At 26.5% G+C, this 23028-nt stretch overlaps 2 protein-coding genes across 6 annotated transcripts; both read right to left on the bottom strand.

Annotated features, from left to right (window-relative positions):
- Window positions 1-1032: 1032 nt before the first annotated feature.
- Window positions 1033-7516, bottom strand: LOC114127659 (lachesin-like). 3 transcript variants are annotated; one of them, XM_027991964.2, is made up of 7 exons: window positions 6355-7516; window positions 5458-5554; window positions 2733-2980; window positions 2415-2653; window positions 2035-2298; window positions 1822-1961; window positions 1033-1424 (listed from the first exon to the last, which is right to left on the bottom strand). In XM_027991964.2, the coding sequence occupies exons 2-7, from the start codon at window positions 5501-5503 to the stop codon at window positions 1390-1392; spliced, it is 972 nt and encodes a 323-aa protein (XP_027847765.2). In that variant the 5' UTR covers window positions 5504-5554; window positions 6355-7516; the 3' UTR covers window positions 1033-1389. The 3 variants fall into 3 exon arrangements, with proteins under 3 accessions (XP_027847765.2, XP_027847766.2, XP_050061418.1); XM_027991965.2 differs by lacking the exon at window positions 6355-7516 and having other exon boundaries at window positions 1885-1961; window positions 5458-6080; XM_050205461.1 differs by lacking the exon at window positions 6355-7516 and having other exon boundaries at window positions 5458-6067.
- A 120-nt stretch (window positions 7517-7636) lies between these two features.
- LOC114127648 (protein hu-li tai shao) lies at window positions 7637-22617 on the bottom strand. 3 transcript variants are annotated; one of them, XM_050205452.1, is made up of 19 exons: window positions 22118-22617; window positions 16746-16866; window positions 16497-16674; window positions 16248-16399; window positions 15816-16030; window positions 15592-15751; window positions 15379-15477; window positions 15115-15312; window positions 14462-14598; window positions 14270-14396; window positions 12944-13054; window positions 12770-12862; window positions 12508-12694; window positions 12312-12422; window positions 12180-12251; window positions 11444-11578; window positions 10261-10325; window positions 10045-10180; window positions 7637-9918 (listed from the first exon to the last, which is right to left on the bottom strand). In XM_050205452.1, the coding sequence occupies exons 2-18, from the start codon at window positions 16845-16847 to the stop codon at window positions 10052-10054; spliced, it is 2271 nt and encodes a 756-aa protein (XP_050061409.1). In that variant the 5' UTR covers window positions 16848-16866; window positions 22118-22617; the 3' UTR covers window positions 7637-9918; window positions 10045-10051. The 3 variants fall into 3 exon arrangements, with proteins under 3 accessions (XP_050061409.1, XP_027847747.2, XP_027847748.2); XM_027991946.2 differs by lacking the exon at window positions 22118-22617 and adding an exon at window positions 21455-21786; XM_027991947.2 differs by lacking the exon at window positions 11444-11578 and having other exon boundaries at window positions 22118-22608.
- Between the last annotated feature and the right edge of the window lie 411 nt (window positions 22618-23028).

Here is a 23028-nt window from a genome sequence, read left to right as displayed (position 1 = left end):
TTGAAAATTATTGTTTGGTAATAATATTATTGTACTTAATGGATGAATCAATTTGTTTTTATTTATTCATTTATTATTATTATTACCCTGTAAAAAATTATAATCAAAAAATGTATTTTGATGTGGATAAATATTAAATTCAGAAGTAGTTCGATAAAATTTTACTGTTGCATGTGTTACATTAAACTATTGATAAAAAAAAATGTAAATTTATTACAGTATTGCATTGCAGGAATTTAAGTTTATTACAGAATTAAATTGCTGGAATTTAAATTGAAAATCTGCCATTGAATGTTACTTCCCAGACATTAGGAAAATCCAAAAAGACTTGAATACAATTAGTTAATGAATATGTTAATTATAGTCGTATACTATATTGTACATTTTTATAAATTGTTTAAATAATTAAATATATATCTATATTATAATGAATTTATTTTAATTTAATTTAAAAAATCATTATGTTATATTTTTAAACAAAATTATACAAATAACATTTTTAATTGTAGCATTGATTATTTTTTTACCAAACAACTCAATAGCATTCAGTAGTTGATGACAATATCCTAATGAACTTTTATGTTTATAGGTGCCATAACGGTTATTTAGTATAATAGTAAAACACTATTTATTTATTAGTATGATTATAAGAAAAATAATTATTGAGACTTTTTGAGAATACAATAAAACTTCTTTATAACAGAATTGGTTGGGACCAACAATTTTTTCGTTTTAAGGATTCTGTCTAAAATAGGGACCGTTATAAAGAGGTTTTACTGTAAAAAAATTGTGCAATAATCTTGCCATAGATTTATAAATTCGAAAAATTGTATAAATTGAATACTATGAGCAGAATATTATAGTGTTATTAAGTTTATGATTCACTCTTTTCAATTAATATTTAAATATAAATTACCAATACTAAATAAATATGTTTTCAAAGTAATAATATAGCTTATATTAAATTATAAATTGATATTATTCAAAAATAGTAATGGTAATGATTGAAAAGTCGAGGTATTACAACAATACTTCTAAAAAAATGGATCTGTATGTTTTATTATTATATCTTAAAAGGCTTTAGGCTAACAATTTTTCGTTGCAACTGATTTAATCAGTTTCATAATTTTTTAAATAATATTGAATAAATACATTAAAACAATACATTACAAGCTTATCATATATTTAATTTAGACGTTATATAAAATGGTATCTTTTTAAATTGTTCATTATAAAGGGAAATTATTATTATGTTATTTTGGAATTTTATTATTTCATTATTAATACGTTGTTTTTGGACAGGAAAATAATAATTGAATCTACAATTAATATAATACGGGTAAACAGCTACAACTAAAACGAAACAGCAGCTTACATTGTCGAATAATCTTAACAGGCAGGAGGGCATTGTGGTAACAGCGTTTCTGTAAAATAAACAATAAATATAAGAAATTAATAAATATAACATGTTAATTACCGAAAAATTAGTATCATTTTAAACTTTATAATAAAAAATTATTTTTTAAGTAAAAATTAAAATAATACATTTAAAAAGTAAAATCAGTAGATAAAAATACATTAATAAAAAAAATATTTTGTAATACCATAAATACTTATTCATTAATACAGTGTTTAATTTTTATAGTATGGTTCAGTGAGAAACTGTATAAGAACTTGATTGAATTTAATTTTACATTAATGAATATAAATGTAAAATTATATTTAAAATCTTTTCATATTACATTATTACCTTTACAACTTAAGCTAATCAAATTGTAAAGCATAAGATTTTATGCAAATGTGTATAAAAACAATATTTACCATAAACAGTAATTGCTATTTCAGCAGTTCCTAAATAATTTGATGCTTTGCAAATATATTCACCATAAAGTTCATAATTAATTTTCATAATTAGTAAAAAACTGTCCGTATTGTTGTCATTAGTAGCAAAATCTGATATCCTAAACATAAAAAGAAAAATAATATTACCTAAATATTATTCCATCAATAACAATTGAATGATTAAAAGCGTACAAGTAATGTTGATTATTAGATAATTCTACTCCATTATATATCCAAGTGATGGCTGGTTGAGGATTCGCCTCAACATGACATTCAAGATATGCATCATAAAGTACAGCTTGTCCCACACTAGTTTCTAGAGCAGTTACAACTGGAGCAAATTCTACTTCTAAGGAAATTTTATGGCTGGTACCATTCCCAACATTATTTTCCGCTTTACAGTAGTAATCTCCACGATGTTCTTTTTTTACAGCAGACAATTTCAAAATGTTACCTCTAGAAGATGTTATGCATAATTAATTTTTGTAATTAATCATTAATAAATTATGCTTAAAATAATGTTTAATTTGTGTATATTATATTATTTTCGGTACTTTTACATTGATACTCACATAAATAAAATTGCATTTTTACGTTTCCACCAGAAAACTCTTGGAGTAGGATATCCACCAGCAAAACATGCAAGCTGCACTGATTGACCTTCTACTACAACTAATGATTTGGTGGAGTTATCATAAAAAAATGGTGATCTACCCACCAATAACTCGGTGTAGTAAGATACTTTTTCGTTAATCCCAGTTATCACATCACAGCGATAAATACTGGTATCACTTTCCTGAATATTATGAATCTGAAAATAAATATTATTTCTAAATTTGATTGTTTTCAATAGGCACATGGGACTTATATTTTTTTTCAAAACTAGTTACATGTATAATGTATCGATTGCTATCTTGCTTTAATTCTGATATCAATGTCACTCTTGGATCATCGACAATAAGTGTACTTTTAGACGAAAGTACAATAGATTCATCAATTTGATCTTTTGCAACCTTAACCCATACAACATTGACTTCTGGGTTATTTATGGTTGAGCAATCCAAATACACTTCATCCCCAATATCTTTTACAATTTTTCGTGTAATATTTGATATAGATTCCGATTTTTGAAAACAAGCTAAAATTAAAATTGAATCATTAATGTAATTTATAAGTTTATGCGACATTACAACTTTTGTGAATAATGTGTATAATTATTTATAATATAACAAATCTGTATCATATATAATATATTTCTATAGGTATAATTAATTATATTTTAGTAGTTATTAATTTTATTATGTTGATAAATCTTTGAAAATATTTTAACTGATACTTTAATACAAAAAAAAAATTACTTTAAATTGATAATTAAGAATACATGATGTATTCATTTTTAAACCACATTAAATTTGAATCTATTTGAAATCAAAATCTATTTTGTGTTGTTAGTGTTGATATTACAGTAATTTTAGGTACCTATCATTTTAAAGGTAAAAAAAAATACATGTTTTCTAGTAGATTTTCTTTAAAATTTAAATTTTATAGCAGATAATAACATGAAAAATATAAAAAAATATATAATTGCACATAACAACATTACTCTTATAAATCTAAAATATCAGAATAACGTTTAGTTTAAAAATCAAACCTTTAAATTTGATGATGAACAATTGACTAACACAAAATGATTCTGTGATATGTAAATATGCTATGTTTGTAATAAGACAACATATTATCATTGATTATAAATACTAGTATGTATTATCAATGATATTATTTTCATAATAAGTGAACTAAACAAAATACAACTTTTAGTGGATTTTATTTACTTGTTTATTTATAAAAACTGTGATTTCTCTTTGTCAGTCTGAACAGTGTAAGATTACATAGTTTTTAGAATATTATTTAAAACATCGCAATCATGAAAAATTAACACATTTAAAATAACTATTGTCTATTAAACTGATTATTGAAAGTATTCAAAAACAATGTTTATTCTGTAACTTTTTGTATGCACATATTTCGATTTTATCTTATTTCATATTTGTCTTCTAGAATGATGTATGAATCCATAAAAGTAGATATTAAACCAAAAGTATTAAACCTAACCAAATTTAACTAGTTATTCTAAAATTAAAAACATTTTAAGAAAACAAGAAAAATATGTGAAATATTAAACCATAAATAAACTAATCTTATTAAAGAAAATATTTAATAGTATAATTTGAATAATATAAACATAAAATGTTAAAACTAAATTAGTTATACTTATTAGTTGAACTAATATTCATTTTATGAAATTTAACTATAAAATTTTATTTGCATACACTTAGTATAAAAGCTGATACGTATGTATGAGATATGTCAATATTTAAAATTAATTTTAAAACACACAAATAAAAAATCAAACTGCTCAAAACTTTGTTGTTAATGTTTATAATTATAATGTTTTGTTTCTAACTGCCTATTAGTTAGTTTTTCGAACTTAACTTTACTCAACTTTTCTAAAATATTTTTTGTATTTTTTTACACCATTTAATATTCCCTGATCCACTACTAAATACTAATTATATAAATTGACAAGCTAATAATCAAATATTGAAAGTTAGGTTAAACAATTTGAAAATATTAACTTTAATCGTTGTTGTCATCGGACATACAGCAGTTAGGGCAGTTTCTAAAATTGAACATTTAATATTATGTATTTTTTGATTAATGATTATTGCATTATAATTAAAACATTAATATTATTAAAGTGCCAACTTCTAACAAATAACTGTGTAATAACGGATAAAAAAAATTGTATAAATTATTAACCAAATCATTATTTTATCATAACGTACATTATTATAAATGTATATCCATTATATTAGGTATATTTTTCTTATTATTTATTAGAAATGGGAATCAATCGCTAATATAAAAAATATACTATATTATTAGTTTATATGGTAGTCAGTAACTAGTAAGTATAGGGTAGTAGTAGTATTTAATAATACACATTTGAAATAAAATAATGTATTAATATTAAAATAACCATAAAATATCAACAAAAAAAATCTAGTATCAAACAATTATCAATAGGTGTAATGTATTTATTTTTCTCTAATATATTATAATATGGGCACTCGGTGTATTAGGCAGAACTGGTAGCTTGTTCATCAATTAAAACCCAAATAACTGTTAAAATTGTTGAGATAGATTCTAGGAGTTTTTGGGTGAGGTTAAGCACCAAGGTTTAAGAGCATAAAGATCAATAAAATTATTAGTAAATTAACCACTGGACTGAGATATAATAAGTAGGTAGGTATATGGTGTACTAAGTATTTTAATGCTTATTAAAACTTTGAATATAGATAGATACCAAGATACCTTCATATATTATATTATACCTATTACTACTGTAACTATATATTACAAATAGTCACTAAAGTGCTATACAATATTAAGCAACATTTATAACCTAGGTTAGAAGAAATAATAATAATAATAATAATGAGAGGTATGACTCTTAAGGTCTCTACGTAACTAATTAAGCTGACAACAAGTTTGGAATCTGATCTGACCAACGTCATCGCTGCCATTTATGCGATATGCTAAACAAGTACTTACCGAGATTAATACATAGCAAAAGAAGTATGCCATAGATGTTCTTCATTTCGAAATGTCAGCAGTAGTATTGATGTATATTTATGAATGAACTCAATCCCTTTTATGGAAATAAATTATGAAAGAACAAAATTGTTATTAGTTTGGCTAAAAAAGACACCAAGAAAGACTACTGACAAATATAGTTTGAATTAATGCACAGGTTTTCGGCTTTCGCACATTTTTGTTGATATTGAGGTTATGTTTATGAGAAACAGTGTATCCAAAAAGTGGGAATCACAGTTAGATAATATTTTACAAATCAGGAATTAAAGTTAAATAAAAGAAAATTGAAATTCATCACGAAAGAGTATGTAAGGAGGGCCGAGGGGTAGAGTTAAAAAAAAAAGTTGGCTAACATAATAGAGTAAATGACAAGATTGTTGACAAATATCTCAAAAAAAAAAAATTATAACATAAATTGTATAAAAAACTACCTATGCATACTAAACATTAAGTAAAAGTCTCATCAAAGGGTGGCTCCTTTCCTTAAATTATGTATTTCATGCTCTTTTTTTTTCTCTTAGCACATATACTCATTATGTCCATAATATGATATAGATTGTATATTTTTCTTCTAACAATAACAATAAAAAAATATTTAGCATTATGAATGTTAGTGACACGCGTTTAGAATTAATTTTCAATTTATAACACAACAAATAAAAAACTTGCATTCAAATTTCATATTTAATAATAAACACAAAAACTTACATTAAATAAAATTAGTAAGAAAGTATTTTTGATCACTTTACAAAACTATAATTTGGGTTTATTTTTGTAGTATATAGAATGTCAATATTTCCCTATAATCTATACTCAACAGTCTAAAGCACGGTTTAAGATAGTGTTATGTCTTACTTGAATTTGTTCCCTCGTGGACGATTTGAGTTGTTATCCTCTGTTAAGAATGAGTTCGCTCCCTTGAAAGTACTACAGTACGTCAATAAAACTTATTTTATAGGAATAGAATTTTAACGCAATGAATTAAAATAATATCAATATTTATATTTTTTATAATAAGTGTTCACACAGTAATCGAGTCTAAGACTATTTTACGACTGACTTATGTACTACACACATTATTCGTTGGCGACGGACGTCGTCTTACAAAAGTGCCCACCCATCTAAATTCTACGTTCGCTAATAATATATTACTATAAAGACAAGGGGTTCCTAACAATAGACTTATAGATATACTTTAAAACAAGTCTACCGTGCTCCGACATGAGTGTAGTACACTTTTACACTGTGAAAATCGTACAAGTCACGTCCGAGTAAATATGCCAACAGTAATAATCATTCTAAGCCGTTTACGAGTACAATATACATTGAGAGAGGTCGTCGAACACACCATGGCGACGTTGAATTTTTTATATGGTCGAGGTACCTACGTCGCAGTCACGGACGTTAATAAAACAATAAAATAAGTAAACAATACTACCGAATGAGTATAATATTTTCGGCCAGGGTCATAGATAATACAATTTTATTATTATATATTATGGCCCTACTCTAGTTGTGGGCGCAGTCAAACGTCGAGTGGTCGAGCATCGCGATAACGCTGATCAGAGCGTTCTCCTCAGCACACACACGTCTCGTGCCCATCGCTTTGGGTATGATGAACCATTGTGTGTTTTACATGATACATGTTTTTCGATAACACGTTTTAGGAACAGCAGTGAACTGTTCATGTTTAATTCGATTTCGAATTGCTGTTACCTTACTTATTCAACTTATCGATCAGTCTCCATAGTGTCAGATGTCGTGTTTCTTGGATAGTTAACGTTTAAATGTGTTAAACCGTAGTTAATACAAGTAATAAACAGGAATGGAGGATAAATAAATTCGGTAAAAATATTTTTAACAGATAGTCGGTGTAAAACGATACGATAGGTATAAAACACAAAAAATACAAATCAAATTTTTATCCACCACTTACAGATTTGAGTTATCAACATTCGACTGCATTAAGACGGTACTAAAAAGATAAATTCAATTCTTTCATTACATTTATAAAATTATGTAATGTAGGTGTTGTTTTACTAATACTTTTTATGTATTGGTACAGGAAAGGATAAACTCTTTGTGTTACAATACTTCTTAAGTATTAAAAAAAAAAAATAAATAATAATAACAACAATTACTGATACAAAGCAATATATTGATGATACAGCTTAGGTTTTGAAAATATTTTAAAAATTTGAAATCAAAATAAAATCCAAAAAAAGGAACACAAAAACAAAATAAATATTTATAATAATAAAAAATTTTTAAATTAAACAATAATTTTTTTAAGCTTAAAATTAATATGATGAATTTGTGTTACAAATGTTATGAATATTGACAATAAAGCGATAATTATAAATTAAGTCAATTAAAGAATGGAGATTTAATAATTATCGTGAAATCAATATGCAAAGGAAATAAAATTAAAAAATATAAAACAAACTTGGCTATTTGTGTTATTGCGATAAATACACATCAGGCGTTTGTGGCAGGCATAGACATAAAAAGTTATTGTATACATTTATAAATGATCACAACATAGAAAGTTTAAGCTACCTAGTCCATTTATCAATAGATTTGCAGTACATTTTAACACAATCGTAATACACTCTTTAAATATTAAATAAATATTTTAAAATTATAAAATTCTCTAAGCCTCACAAAACAATTATTATTACAGACAAATGTTTACGGTTTTAATTTTTGTGCAAAAAAGTAACGAAAATAATAATAATAAAAAAAAATATATTATGTGGCGTTTATACGAGTGTATATAAATATATAAATGTATATTCCGATTGTAATTATTCAAAGACCTCTTTATTGAAACAGATAATGAAATAAACGTTATAAATAACATTTTAATATATCTATAATTAATAAGATTTTTACATAACACTACCGAGAATATATATTTATATATTTTGTAAATAAAAATAATAATTAAAAATCTTTATAACAAATAAATAGGTATAAAAAAAGTATAATTAATTTCTCACGATTATAATTTGTTAATTAGGGCAGTTTTTACAATTTGGCTGTTATTTAAAAAATAATAGCAAATAAATGTCTACAAACATAAAAAAAATGGCAATTGATGCCAATGGTCATAAAATTACAATCTAAGTGATGTACATTACAATAAATTAAATAGATGGTCTGAATGTTCATATAAATATTTATATGATTTAGTATTACCCTTTTAGAGTATAATTTGGATACAAACAGACAAGGATGAATGGCAACAGACAAATTGATAAGATAAAACTAAATTTAAGTGCATAATATTGTCTAATCTACTTGCACCAACATTTTTCTTAGTTTATTTTATGCACAATGTAAATTTCATGATCACATGAACGGTATAAAGTAGTTTTAATATATATATATATACTTTTTTTATCACAAATAATTATTTATATATATACGAGTTTCAGATACCGTATTAGCAGCCACGTTACAAAAATAAATTTAAATGCATAGTTAATCTTTTCAATAACAATTCTAGTAAAAAAAAAAAAAAAACCATACATTTAAGAATTTTTAAGCTGAAGAGAATGATAAATATTTAAAAATGTTGTGGTTAGAAATGTACAAAAAGTACAAGTTGCAATAATTACGATAATATACTTTTAGGAAAAATGAATATAGCATTCAAGTACATACTCACTTAAAGAGCGGATTTTTTTTTTTTGTCAAATTTGACACCTATTGATCATAGTTAGACCCGTGGTTTAATTATTAATTTTAAAGTAAATTAACTGATCAAAATTGTATTACAATTTTATGTAACATATTAACTAATAATAACTCAGTAATCTGTTCCCACAGTCATTCACGAATTGGACATAAATTAATACTGAAGACCTACTAAACTTAAAGAAAAAATAAATCAATTATTTTTTTTTTAATTTATGTTATCAGGACGTACTGTTTAAGTTGTTTGAAATTAAAATTGAATACATGTAATTGTATATTGGTACATTATATTTCCAGAATATTTTTAAATTACTCTCAAGCTTATCTATATATTTTTTATAAATATAGAAATAAATGTAAAAAAAGTTTAAAATTTGGTAACAATAATTTCATAAGCAAAAAAAAAAAAAAATAAATAAATAAAATATATTTATCGTTAGATTAATTTGTTGAATAGAGCCAAATCTATGTATGACATTAAAAATAAATAGGATTACTCTTATTTACTAGTTACTAATTGCATCTATTTAATGCACTTGATTAAATAAATATCTATTAACTTAAGGAAAATGAATAGACACTGGTGTCAAAATTGTAATGGTTTAGTCTGTTGAGTCCAAAATTATTAAAAGATGATTGAATGACTAAATGAGCTACAGACTATTTATAGTGCTGGTTGACCAAAGCTGTGTTCGCCAAAGCGGTTGTCTGCGTATTCTAAAGTAGAAAATTTAATTAAATTAGTTAGATATTATATAAAACATGTTTGTAACTTAATTTCATTAAAAAACTATGTTGTGTCTTAATATGAATGTAAATGATATATTACAAAAACATGCTTACATAGTTATTAAGCTGGAATACTCTTCTTTTTTTCTTTTTTCTTCTTAAGGAACGATGGTGTTCTAATTCCTTTTTTCTTCTTTTTCTTGTCCTTGTGTGAAGAATCTTCAGTGGACATTTCTTTAGTGGGTGACCCCTGTTAAATTTTAGAACAAAATCGTATTTATTACTTTAAATTATTTGTTCATAAAAATAAAATGAAAATATTTATATTACCTCTTTACTACTTGAAAATGTGCTTTGATGAGCATCTGATTGGTCTCCATTGTATGTATTTTCACCTATGAATTGTACAAAAATTAATCATGATATAGGTAATCAGAATACAATAGAAAAAAATGTCTAACTAATTTTTAGTAATTCACATGAAATGTTTTATTTGTTTAATTATTAATGGTAACAATCAGAGGAAATACATAAAATAAAGGTATTTGGTACAACTTCCCTGCCTGTAACATAAGCATGCAAATTCATTTTTTTTCACATTTAGGTTTTGATTTCTAATTGTTGAGTTTTTAGTAGGTGCCTTGTTTATTAAGTACAATAGTATGTGTTGTGTACATAACAAAAAACATACAAATTATAACACTTGGTCTGTAAACAAAAAATAGAAGATTTTTCCCCTTGAAATATGACAAAGAATAACAAAGTAGTCTAATAATGACTGCGATAGAACATACTTGAAAGAAATAATAATAGCTTTATAATGTCAAAAGACAACTTTCCTGTATCCAAGTGCTGCAAAATAACAGTATCAAACATAGTTCAAATAACCAATCTACAGGATCATCTGGCCAAATATCTTAATCCTGATCCAAAATTTCAACAACTAGTACTTATAAACATTAATATATTAAAGGTCAAACAAGAAATACATTAGGTATGATAATTATCTTTTTGATTATTGTACTGAAACATAATCATGATTAATTATTGTTTGTATAAAATATGGAACGAAAACACAATATAATAAAACAATTAAGTAAGTTTAATATTCAAATTTTTAAATTGTCCTTATCTATAAAGTATGTTAAATTATTTTAAAAGAAATTTCAACTTCTGAAAATTTAATTATATAACAATTACATAAAAATAATCAATAGAAAAACATAATAATAACAACAAATGATAGTATAATATTTAAAATCACAAAAAAAAATATGAGTTTTTTTTTAAAAAATACACAGTAGTAAATCCAAAGGAAATAATAAATTTTAAAACTGATTATCCATGATTTAATAACATAAATTATGATAAGTAGTTATGGAAAATCAAAACAGGTTTTCAAAATGCAGTTATTCTAATTTTACAGTTTCAAATTTTAGTATCATATCAATATAATCATCAATATTCAAACATTTACAAGAATCTGACACAAAAGGATTGAGTTTGCAATTACTTGTTAAATGTTCACTATTTTCACTTTTCTTACAAATTTCTTGAACGTTTATCTTATTAGCAGTAGATGGTAATGTAATCCACATAGGTTTAATAGTAGTTTCTTTACAATTACTTATGTCATACTCGTCTTGTACTAATTATTGAATAAATAAATTGAAATTAAAATTTGACATACTTAAATATCACATACTATTTGAAAATAATAGTTTTGATAATATTTCATATGATTTTGCTTAAGTAATTTGAAAAATATTATTCAATATCATGAAATTTAATGCTATATAAAAATATCCGCTAAACTATATCCAAATTGAGAGCTTATATAATATTGGGTAATAAAAACTTTTATTAATAAATTAACTTACAAAAATTGATTATTTTAATAGTAATCAAGTATATTAAAAAACTTAAATTATTTAAAATAAATAAGGTTGAAGAAGTATTAAGTAAAAAATTTGATAAATATAGATAGTAAAAGAAACACACATACACATCATCCACTATTGCACAATATCATACTATTTCAACATGATTTATAAATCTAACCCCAAGTAATGATCAAAAATGATAAGTTTGGAATAAATAAGACAATATCTATTTACTAAATCTTTTGATAGTTTTTTTTTTTTTTTTAAGTGGACTACTTTTTACTGGATATTTTATTGTAAAACTTAATTATTTAAATTTTGATAATTTTTATAATAATTATCTGATTGTAAAATTAATTATCATACCTTCACTTAGAACAAATTCAGCTTGGTCAGGTTTCAGCACCGATTTTCTTTCCACTTGCAATACTCTGGCTTCTGAAAATTTTTTTTCAACACAATGAGTTGATATTTTGAACTGAATTTATTTTATATTACCTGCTCTACTATCATCTTCGGTTTCACTAATAATAAATGCTTCAGTTTGCCTGGCTGGTGAAAAGTGAACATTATCCATTTGTTCTTTAATATCAATTATTTGATCCTTATCTGTGGGTTACAAGAAATATTAATAAAATAATAATTTACTTATATTAATTTATACACTAAAATTGCAATTAAATTTAATATTAACCAATTGTACTCCTCTCAACAGAATTTTTATAATATTCTATTTCTTCATCGGTGACAGCATCAAATGGGTTCTTTGCATAAGGTGTTTTGTAAACAGTTGCATTATGTTGAAAATTACGTTGTATAATTCCTTTAGACGCAGCACCCACCAAAATAACTTGATCATTGTTTGTGTTTATGTTAGCATCCTAAGTTACAAATAATTTTAATTATAAGTATTTAATTTAATTTTATCTAATGTATATAATAAATTTAATTAATACTTGTAATTTTTTAGCTTCCTCCCAAGAAACACCATCTAAAATTTGGGACTGGGGCCCTGAAGTAATTTTATCAGCTCTTCGATTTTCTTTAATCTTGAGATTTTTTTAAAAAAAAGTTGTAATAACAAAGTTTTAAGATTTACTTATTTATACAAATAAAATAATCATATTTACTTGTTGCTGTAGTTTTTTGAACTCTTTTGGATTAGTATTTTTTGGAACAAATTGTAGAGGTCCTTCAATTTTAAAAGGCGTACTTGAATTTGGAGAAGCTTCAGATACCCACTAAAAAATTATTACTATTTTTTAAAATTTAAGTATTACAATTAACATTAGTTTTAAGTATTATTATTATTATTAATAGTATATATCTCAGATGTATTATTTGTAAATTAATGTTAATATATTTCAAACAATATCAAATTAATTTCAATTATTCTTTAAAAATAAAATTATATGCATACAAATTGTTATAGCTTCTAAGTTTAGGTGTAAAGTAGTAAATTTTTTTTTTCAGAAATATGCATGAAAAATATAATATAATATAAGCATAGTTTATTTTTGAGGTTCCTTATTAACTTAAACAATTCAAGACAGCAATTTATCTATGCTTATATATTAAATTTTAGTATATTGAATGGTACACACAGTTACGTTTACAACAATATAATACCATATTACCACTGATCAGAAAAGAAAATATTTTAAAATCAGCGATGAATACAACAAAAATTTGATACAACACAACATACACAACATAATTAGATGTTTTATTGAAATTTCAAATTAGTTAATAAGTCACATAAAGAGAGGAAGAAAGAACAAAAGTAGATATAAAAACTTCTAATTAATCACGATTGATACCAAACAATATACACCTAGTAAACTAAAATATATTATTGTTATTTTTTTTTTTTTTTAATTTACAAGGATGCTTTAGTGTGTGTTACACAATCAATAAATAATCTAAATTAATAACATTAGATATTTAATATACATTCTTAATAAATACCATATGAAAAACCCAAACTACTAAATCTTGAAACAAAAATAAATGTTCAGTTTATTGGCATAAATAAATAATTTGATTTTACATTTTCAAGATTATATAAATATATTTCTATGGTTCAATTACAATGTAGTATAAATAGCAAAGCGAAAATGATTACAGAAATTGTTAAAGCACTTAAACTAAGTGTTATTAACGTTTGATAAGCCCAAAATTAAAGTGTAGTAAAATATAGTTATAAAATAAAAATTAATAAAATATAGGTACTCTCTTATTTAGTCTAATAACAATATAAAAATGTTAAGACACAACACTGCTGTTGTTAGAAGTGTTAACATTTGACATTAAAATAGTATAAATAAATGTATAAATTATAGGTAAAATATTATTTTGGATTAATTTCATAAATTATAATGATCAAAATCAAATAAAAAAATATTCATTATAATCGCGGTTAATCGAATACATAAAAATTAATTTTTGATGTCTACCTTAGTGATTTTTTTAGGATCTGATGTTCCAGTTTCAAGAACTTCCACTTTTTGGTAGACATTTGGTGAATTTAACCATTTTGTTCTATCAGTTGATTTGCGGCCATCATAATATTTTTTCCATTGCCTAATCAATATAAATAATTATATTATGTCGTTATACACAGCAAATAAATACAAAATTTAACTTACCCATTTTTATACAACTCTTCTTCTTCTAATAAATATCCAAGAGAAGAAACTGCTGGTGGTACTTCAACATCATTACGGGGGCGAGGAGGTTCACCTTTAATAAGTGGTTGCCGATATATATAACCAGTGCGGAATCCCTATGAAATAAATAAATAATTAATTATTAAAACTTATATCTTATAAGTATATATTTATTTTATGAATAAAAATGGGTTTATATTAATTCATTCTATTCATTTAACTAACATATAATTTTATCAGTCACTAATTTTATATTGCAAATTAAGTTAGATTAATACAGTTCAAAAATTAGATTGTTAGTTATGGTAAAACTTTAAAATAATAATAAGACAAAATGTAAGTAAGATAATAAAAAATATTATTTTACTATTAAAAAATCAGTAATTTTTAAAAACTTGACAATTTTTTGATAAAATATTATTTTATATTGAATTTGGAGCATTAAAATTTGTATTTTAATTAAAAAACCAAACCTCTTGTAAATAATATAAAAAATCATTTTTAAAATCCAATTTTTGATAGAAAACATAATTTGTTAAGCGATTTTAACCCAGATCAGTGATTGTTAATGAATTCAGTCTTAGTATATCTTAACAATTTAGTTAGGTTTAATTATTTATTTGAAGACATACTGCATTATCTAGCATTCTCATAAGAGCTTCAAATTGAAGACCTCCAACTCTCCAACGTTTATCTGCAACAGCTCCTCCTGCAGGTAACGGAGAAGGTAATGTACCTTCTGGTGGAGTCCTAGCAGCATCATAAATGAATTTGCACTGTTCTTCAGTCATTGTCATAATGTTATCTAATCCCACAGGTAATACTTTTAACTGAAATGTAACAGAGAAATTACAAATAAATAATAATAAAATAACTAACTTCACTATTAAATATACCTGTGTTTCACAAGCTGTAACTATATTATAAGCGTTGTAAAATGCTTCTTCTATCGATTCACCACAACAAACTGCACCATGATTAGTGAAAAATATAACCTAAACAGAAAATATTGAATTTAAAGTTTTAATTTGAAATGTAAAAGTAAATTAACAGTTTACTTCAAAAATGTGGATAGATAAAATCAAAATAAAATGTTAAGCATTTAATACCTTATTAATAGGCCCTAAGCTTCTAGCAATTTTGTCTTTTTCATCCGGATCTACAGTAGATCCTGGGTATGCATAATGCGAGACATCTCCAATCAATGCACTTTCTTTACTTATATGCAATAAGCCACAACGTAATGATGATACGGCCAAAACAGGTCCTCTGTAAATAAAGAAATATAAATTATTTTATGAAATTTTACAATAATTCAAAAAGAATAACATACACTTGTACATCGATGATAGCTTTTAAATCAGGCCTTGCTGCATAAATAGCAGCATGAAGTTGAAATGTTGTTATGTTTACTCCATAATTAGTAGTCCCAGGTTCCATAACATTTCCTTGCATATCCACTTTAATTAAGCTAGAGGCTGTCACTTCATTACATAATAAACCATATGGGCTAACTAAAAAATGTTCTTCTTCTTGATTTAATCGGGCCTAAAAATAAATTATTATTAATATTTGAAATGAAATAATAAATAGTTAAAAAATATTATATATATAATTTTTAAAATATAAGAAGAATTTTTTCAAATTTTTTAATATAAAAACATTTAATAAATTAAATACCATTGCTAATTTTATTAAGATTAAATCAAAAGTAACTAAATTTAAATATAAATGATAAAAAAAAAGTAATAAAAATAATACTTACAGAAACTTGGTTATAGATTCCTTGGGTCCAGCCATATAAATCCATTAATCTGAATACAGCTGCTAATTTACATCTGATAATTTTTTCACCTTTGGCATATCCCATACTTTCTACACCACGAATATCATTAATTGGAACCACACAATTTGAAGCTACAATCATAATTTAGTTTTAGTATATGCATAAATAATATTAATTTTAAGTAGAATTAAAAAAAAATAAACAAAACAAAAGAAGCATCATACTAACATTTAGAACCTCCTGATTGACGCCCGCCCATCATTTCTGAAATTTGTTGTAAAAGCCCAGCAGGAACAGAACCACCATCTTTCATTTGAACTTCAATTATTCTTTCTAATTCTTCACGAAATAAACGAGAATTCATTATCATTTCTACTCTTTTCCGTCGTTCCATTTCTCTTACATCCTATAATAAACAACCATAAATTAAATATTTAAGATAACTTTAATACAGCTGACATTTTTTTTTTTACTTACAGCATCAATATCTGCTGGTCTCATTTTTCCACGTTCATCATCATCATCATTGGCATTTGCATAACCATTGCTCTGTGGTGGTTCAGCTTCTATGTCAGCCATATTTTTAGTATTTACTTATCTATAAAAACAAACAATATATAACTAATGAGTACAACTCTATTCAAACATAACTTAAATTGATCTTTAATCGTTTTAATATTTTTTATGCTTTAAGTTAAGTTTTTTTTCTTGGTTTGTTATAGAACATAATTATTGCTTAATTATATTTTATTGTACATACAATATATATACAGTTTCATAGATATTTCATACATTAAACTTTATTTTAAATATAAAAAAATAGGTACTACCTAGATATTAGTAGATAAATAAACTGCATTTTGTTTCTTATACAAATTTTAATTAGAATGAAAATTCACAATATCAGACTCTTGTTCATTGAAATTTAGTACGCTATTTAGAGGGAGCGGAAATGTAAATAAAAGAATGATTAATATCAAAATGTATGTATACTTATATTATTTGTATGTATTAATATACTTATATATATTATTATTTAAAACACAATCAGTTACTGAAAGAGATGGTCATTTCTTACAATATATAAAAAACTATAATGTTATAATAGGTATGATAAAAAATAATAAAATATAGGTACTTAGATAATTTTTACGGTTAAAATGATCAAAATCTAGCCACCAAAGTGTTCCCTATTCAGATGTGCTCATTAAAGAAAACTTCTCAATATTTTAGAACAATTAAATAAAAATTAAATGCAGGATTCACTAATCGTGTTCTCAAATTTTTAAATATACTTCAAGACTATAATATTTTCAAATGCTTAAGATTGTTTGTACTACATAGTACTCTGAGGCGAAACTATTGATGAACCTAATTCAAAATTTGAGTAAATAGTTTCTAAGTTATATAATACAATATATATAACATCGGATCTAATATTTATTACACTTAGACCAATTTTATAAATTATAAATATTGATGGTAAAATTTATATAAACTACTAAAATTTTCAAATTTACATAGCTGCCAAGTCGATTATCATAGACCTATCATCTTCAGTACACAAGTCCAATAATTTATAAGCTACTATTTCAGATTTTTATTTTGATATGTAACTATTTTTAGAAATATTATATGTTAAATAGTTTATTATTTAAGTGAGGATTTTCATTGGAAAAGCAGAATCTATATAGAAACCTTCTTAATACTTAGTACAAAAAAATCTTAAGATTTTGAATAACTGCATAATTAACAAAGAAAAGTGGTAAACATGCTTAGTGAATTAATATAATTCTTGCTACACTAGCATCATGAATTATATTATATACACATATTATGTAATTGGATGGATGATAGATTAAAATTAAATTTAGTTTTTATAGGTACTAATAAATTTACATTTATTGAATAAATAGTAGGTACATATCATACGAATAAGTACAATTTATAGGTGTAATATAAATTGGTATCTTTGGGATTAAGATAATTAAAGATTTTTAAATTATGAACTATCTAGTAAAAAAATATTACTCATTCTATCAGAATTTAAAATAAAAAATATTTAATACAGTTTTCAAAGTTAAACTTTTAATTATAATTTGTTTTTTATATTAAAAATTTAAAAATGTTTGCTATTGCAGGTATTAAAATTGAATAATGTTGTTAACTAATATCATCAACAGTATTTACCATAAATTATTATATCTTGGCTTAACATTTTGGTAAAGGGTTACTACTATATTTTCATACCTGTTTCTTCTGTATTAATAATTCTTATATATTTAAATATTTAGAGCAACATTTATAAACCCATTATGAACAGATTTATTAGAAAATATCTTATATTATTTTTAAGTCTAAGATTAATTTATAATGGATTATATTATATTACCTATAGAATTTTAATTTATAGTAAAAATTTAGTTTTAGTGTTAATAACTAAATAGTACCTAAATGAATCATAAAATAGAAAGTGACTTATCGTGTTTGTTTTTATAATATATTAATGAATGATAATGTTCAATGGAATAAATGATCATTAGGGCATGCTAACATATCATTATTACACTTTGACCTTAATAATGTATAATCAAACAATTCTCATTATTATTGTCTACCTTCTAAATAAAAATAGGTTAGAGTTCTAAAGAGGAAACAACTTATTACCAAATTACTTAAATAGAATAAATACCAAATTAATTCATAAGTACCACAACAATAAAAATATAATAAAAACTTGACATTTCTAAAATGTTAATATATTAAGACATATTAATTTAATACATGTAGGTAGGTAGGTATATGAAAGAATATAGTTAATTCATAAAGGTAATAGATAATCGAGTGCCTATAACATTACAATTATTTTATGTTTATATTATAATATTTTAATGATTAACTTTATAGAAATTATTGGATTTGTTGAATAACAATTTTTCTTTTACCTATGTAAATTGTTAACCTATTCAGATAACAGTCATAAATATTAAATATATTAAATTGTAACTAATGATTATTGAAGCCAAAATTATAATTTTATCAATAAAAAAATATTAAAAATATTAATGGTAATGGATCTATAGAAGATACTTCTAAAGGTGTAAGCCGACTTCATGGCAATATTAATCTGTGCAAATCTGTGCAACCTAACCTAAAATCAATAGATCATGTTATGTTTAAAAGTTGAAGTTGTTTCAACTTTGGAAATTTCCTTGTAAATTACAGTTAGTGAATGATACCAAAATCACTACAGGGATATTGGAGTAACACAACAAAGCCAAGAATTCTGCTTAAGACAAAAAATACTTGATATTTTATCAATTAATGGTAACCATGGAAATAAAAACATAACTGACCAATGGGTAAAATATGATACACGACATTACCTACCCATATTTTGAAATTAAGATGAAGTTCATACATAAAATAAATAAGTAAGGTACCTACTACCTACTTAGAGACTATTAATTATTAAGATTGTAGGTACATAATTATATTTTTTAAATTATGTTAGAAATTTGATTAGTTCTTGTTGATAAACATTTTAAACGTATTTTTAAAGTAAATTATTATGTATAGATTATTAGTCTGTCATATTTTATTACATACCAACCTATCAATCATCAATTGATAATTTGTCTATGCAATGTTTGTCAAATTGCTATACCTATCTAGTATTAATAATTATAATAAATGTTTTAAACCCATTTTAACTACACATAGGTTAATAATTGTTAATTATTTAAAAAAAAAATGAAAAATATACAAATAAATAGTTTAATTGTTCACTCACTATATTTTTAACTAATAACTGACAGTCAATCAAAAAAAATATTACGTAAGTAAACTTAGTTAAATTAAATTTTTACTACCAATGGTTAACTAAACTTTGACCTCATATTATTTTAAAAAACTATTGATAATTAGGTATACATTAAAATCATTCATTCATAATCTTTAAATCATTCTAAATGCTTATCTATATTAAGTAATTTTTTTTTACATGGGTAGGTATCATTACTCAATATAATTAATATAAATTTATGTTAACATGATAACAGTTTAAAAAAAATATAGAGCTTATCATTATGTTCATATCTAAATATGTTATGTTAAGCTTCCTATCAACAACATTACTATATGTCTATATAATTATTGTAATTAATTATTTAGCTGCTGCCTACCATGTTTAAACATATTTAGATAAAAATGATGTGCATGTTATAATGAGCATATTATTATAATTAGATGTTTAGGATGACGTTTACATAAATAAGTACCTAAATGTTATGATACCTACATACAACAATTAAATTCATTGTTAAACAACAAGTAGATTAAGATTTATAAAAGGAATGTTCATAATGTATATTCTCATACCAAAGAATAGAGAATATTATTAAAAAAGAATGAATTATAGCATGTATCAACTTAAACGTGGAAATATTTTAATGGTTTTTACATGTACGAGGAATTATTGGTAATTGTCTACATCATTAGATAATATTATTGTTATTTGAATTAATAGCGATTAATAATACATTTAATGTGTATCTACATAATACCTATGTGTGAATATTAACGGCCATAGAACCATTAATTTACACTTATGTAATTAAACAATAAAACAATTAGGTTAATTGCCCAAGTGAATTATGCAAAGTGCAAAAGAAAATACTGCAATTAAATGATAGGCAGGTAGGTAAAAGAACAAAGAGGAAAATGTATAATTTATTCGATATTTAACATAATATCTCGTATAAATAAAACAGACAACAAGCAAACAAGTGGTTACAGCATGTAATGACTGATCACACAGCGACGCCTGAACCTAGATGACAAATATTTTTTCAGCGTCAGCAGGGTGATCGATCAACGATCCCGTACAAATGACGGTCAGATCGCCATGGATCGGCTAAAAACAACGGCCGGAGCAGAAAAAAAAAATTGCATAACACAGGTATAATACAAGAACTCGATGAATCAATAACATTGTACCTACACGTTTGTACACGAACAAGAATAATCGTCGTAACAACTATAGTAATTCTGGGTTGCACGAACAACGTCTAACAATGTCGACTGTCCCTTAAATTTAATTTAAGATCGAGCGGTTCATTAAAACACGTATAAGTTTTGCCCGTGCAACGCGGCATAGGTATCATATTATCGTATCATGCACATACCCTCCGTCGACCGATGCGTTGACGATACGTGAATCCTATCACGATATTCGCGATAATCGAAAATTTTTTTGTCTTGAACCAAATATCGCAGGCGAGTGGTTTAAAAAATAAAGAAAAAAAAACGAAAAACGACTACGGACACACCCAGCCACGGTCGTCGAGAGCGAGTACGTACACTGCGATACGGCCGTGTAAGAGGACGAGAAGGAAACGTGTTCGTAGATCGGAAGCCGTGACGTGCGGGGGACGCGCGGACTCAGCGCGCTGACGCCGGACCGGGCCAAAAAATTGTCGCTGGACGACGGAGAAAAAAACCCGAAAAATTTTCGGGCGCACGCGCGGACACGCCGAATTTTTTTTTCTACGCACGCTCGACGGGCGGAGGAGGACGCGAAAATTTTTAATATCGCTAAATTGGACGGAAACAAAAACGGACGAACCGAGAGCGGAGGCTGAATTCGCGCGCGCCCCGCCGTCCCGCCACCCCGGCCCCGACGACGCGTTTCCGGGCGGGTGTCGTTCGTCCGGTTCGCCGCTCCGTCGTGTAATATCATTCATTACTATACATAATAATATATACACACGCCAGCAGCTAATGTCGCCGCTCGGCATTATCACTTCCGTTAATAATAATTACCCATTATCGGAACAAAGCGCGCTTACCTGTACAAGAACAGCGCTGCCCCTTGACGGCGGGCGGGGGGGAGAAGAGGTGGCGAGATCCGGATCGATCGACGACGGCTGTGCTTCACGCCGCCGCTTGTCAGGCGAAAAGTGTGTTGTTGCGCGACGCTCGGGTGCGATATCGGCAGTGTCTCGATCGAGATGATAATATGTCGCGTCCCGTCGGTTCGGTCAGGAGGACATGTTACGATTCCGCGTTCGGGTGGCCGGTGGTGTGTGGTGGCGCGGACGAAACGACCGGAACAAGACGGAACGAGAGAGGAAAAAAAAAAAAAAAAAACCGTAACGTATATATGTAGTGTCGCGAAAATAAAGTGTGTGCGCGCGGGGGGAAGGACGACGGTTTACTACTGCGGCGGCGGCACACTGACGTCGGACTGTCGGAGGCGGCGTCGACTGGCAACACGCACGCACGCACAATACGCACGCACACCAACACACGCCGACGGACGGACCAGTGCGACGGTAAAGTACACCACCGACACACACACACACACACGCGCGCTCGCGTAAACTCGCGCGCGCACTCGCAAGTGACGACGACCGAGTTAATGACTCCAAAACACGAACCGCAAAAACAAATGGAATCCGCCGCCGCCGCCGCCGCCCGTTCGTTCGACCGGAGATACGCCCGCGCGTGCGCGCGTCAGTGTTTCCACACTCGACGTGTGTCGCCCGTGCGTGCGTGCGTGCGCGGAGAGAGCTGCGATCGTCGTCGTCCGTCGGTTCCCGATATCCGAACGCCGCCGTCGTCCCGGCGGATCGTGGCCGGCGCGTGTGGCAACACTGTGGCGACCGCGGCGGTGGACGGGTCGGGCGGAACGCCTCCGCGGAAATAATATTATCGTTATTGTGACGCTCTCGTCCGTACTCCATACTCCATATTATTA

The sequence above is a fragment of the Aphis gossypii genome, chromosome X (assembly GCF_020184175.1).
Source record: "Aphis gossypii isolate Hap1 chromosome X, ASM2018417v2, whole genome shotgun sequence".
Classification (NCBI taxonomy): domain Eukaryota; kingdom Metazoa; phylum Arthropoda; class Insecta; order Hemiptera; family Aphididae; genus Aphis; species Aphis gossypii.
Note: the sequence above shows the minus strand (reverse complement) of the source record. Positions and strands in the feature narration are given on the sequence as shown.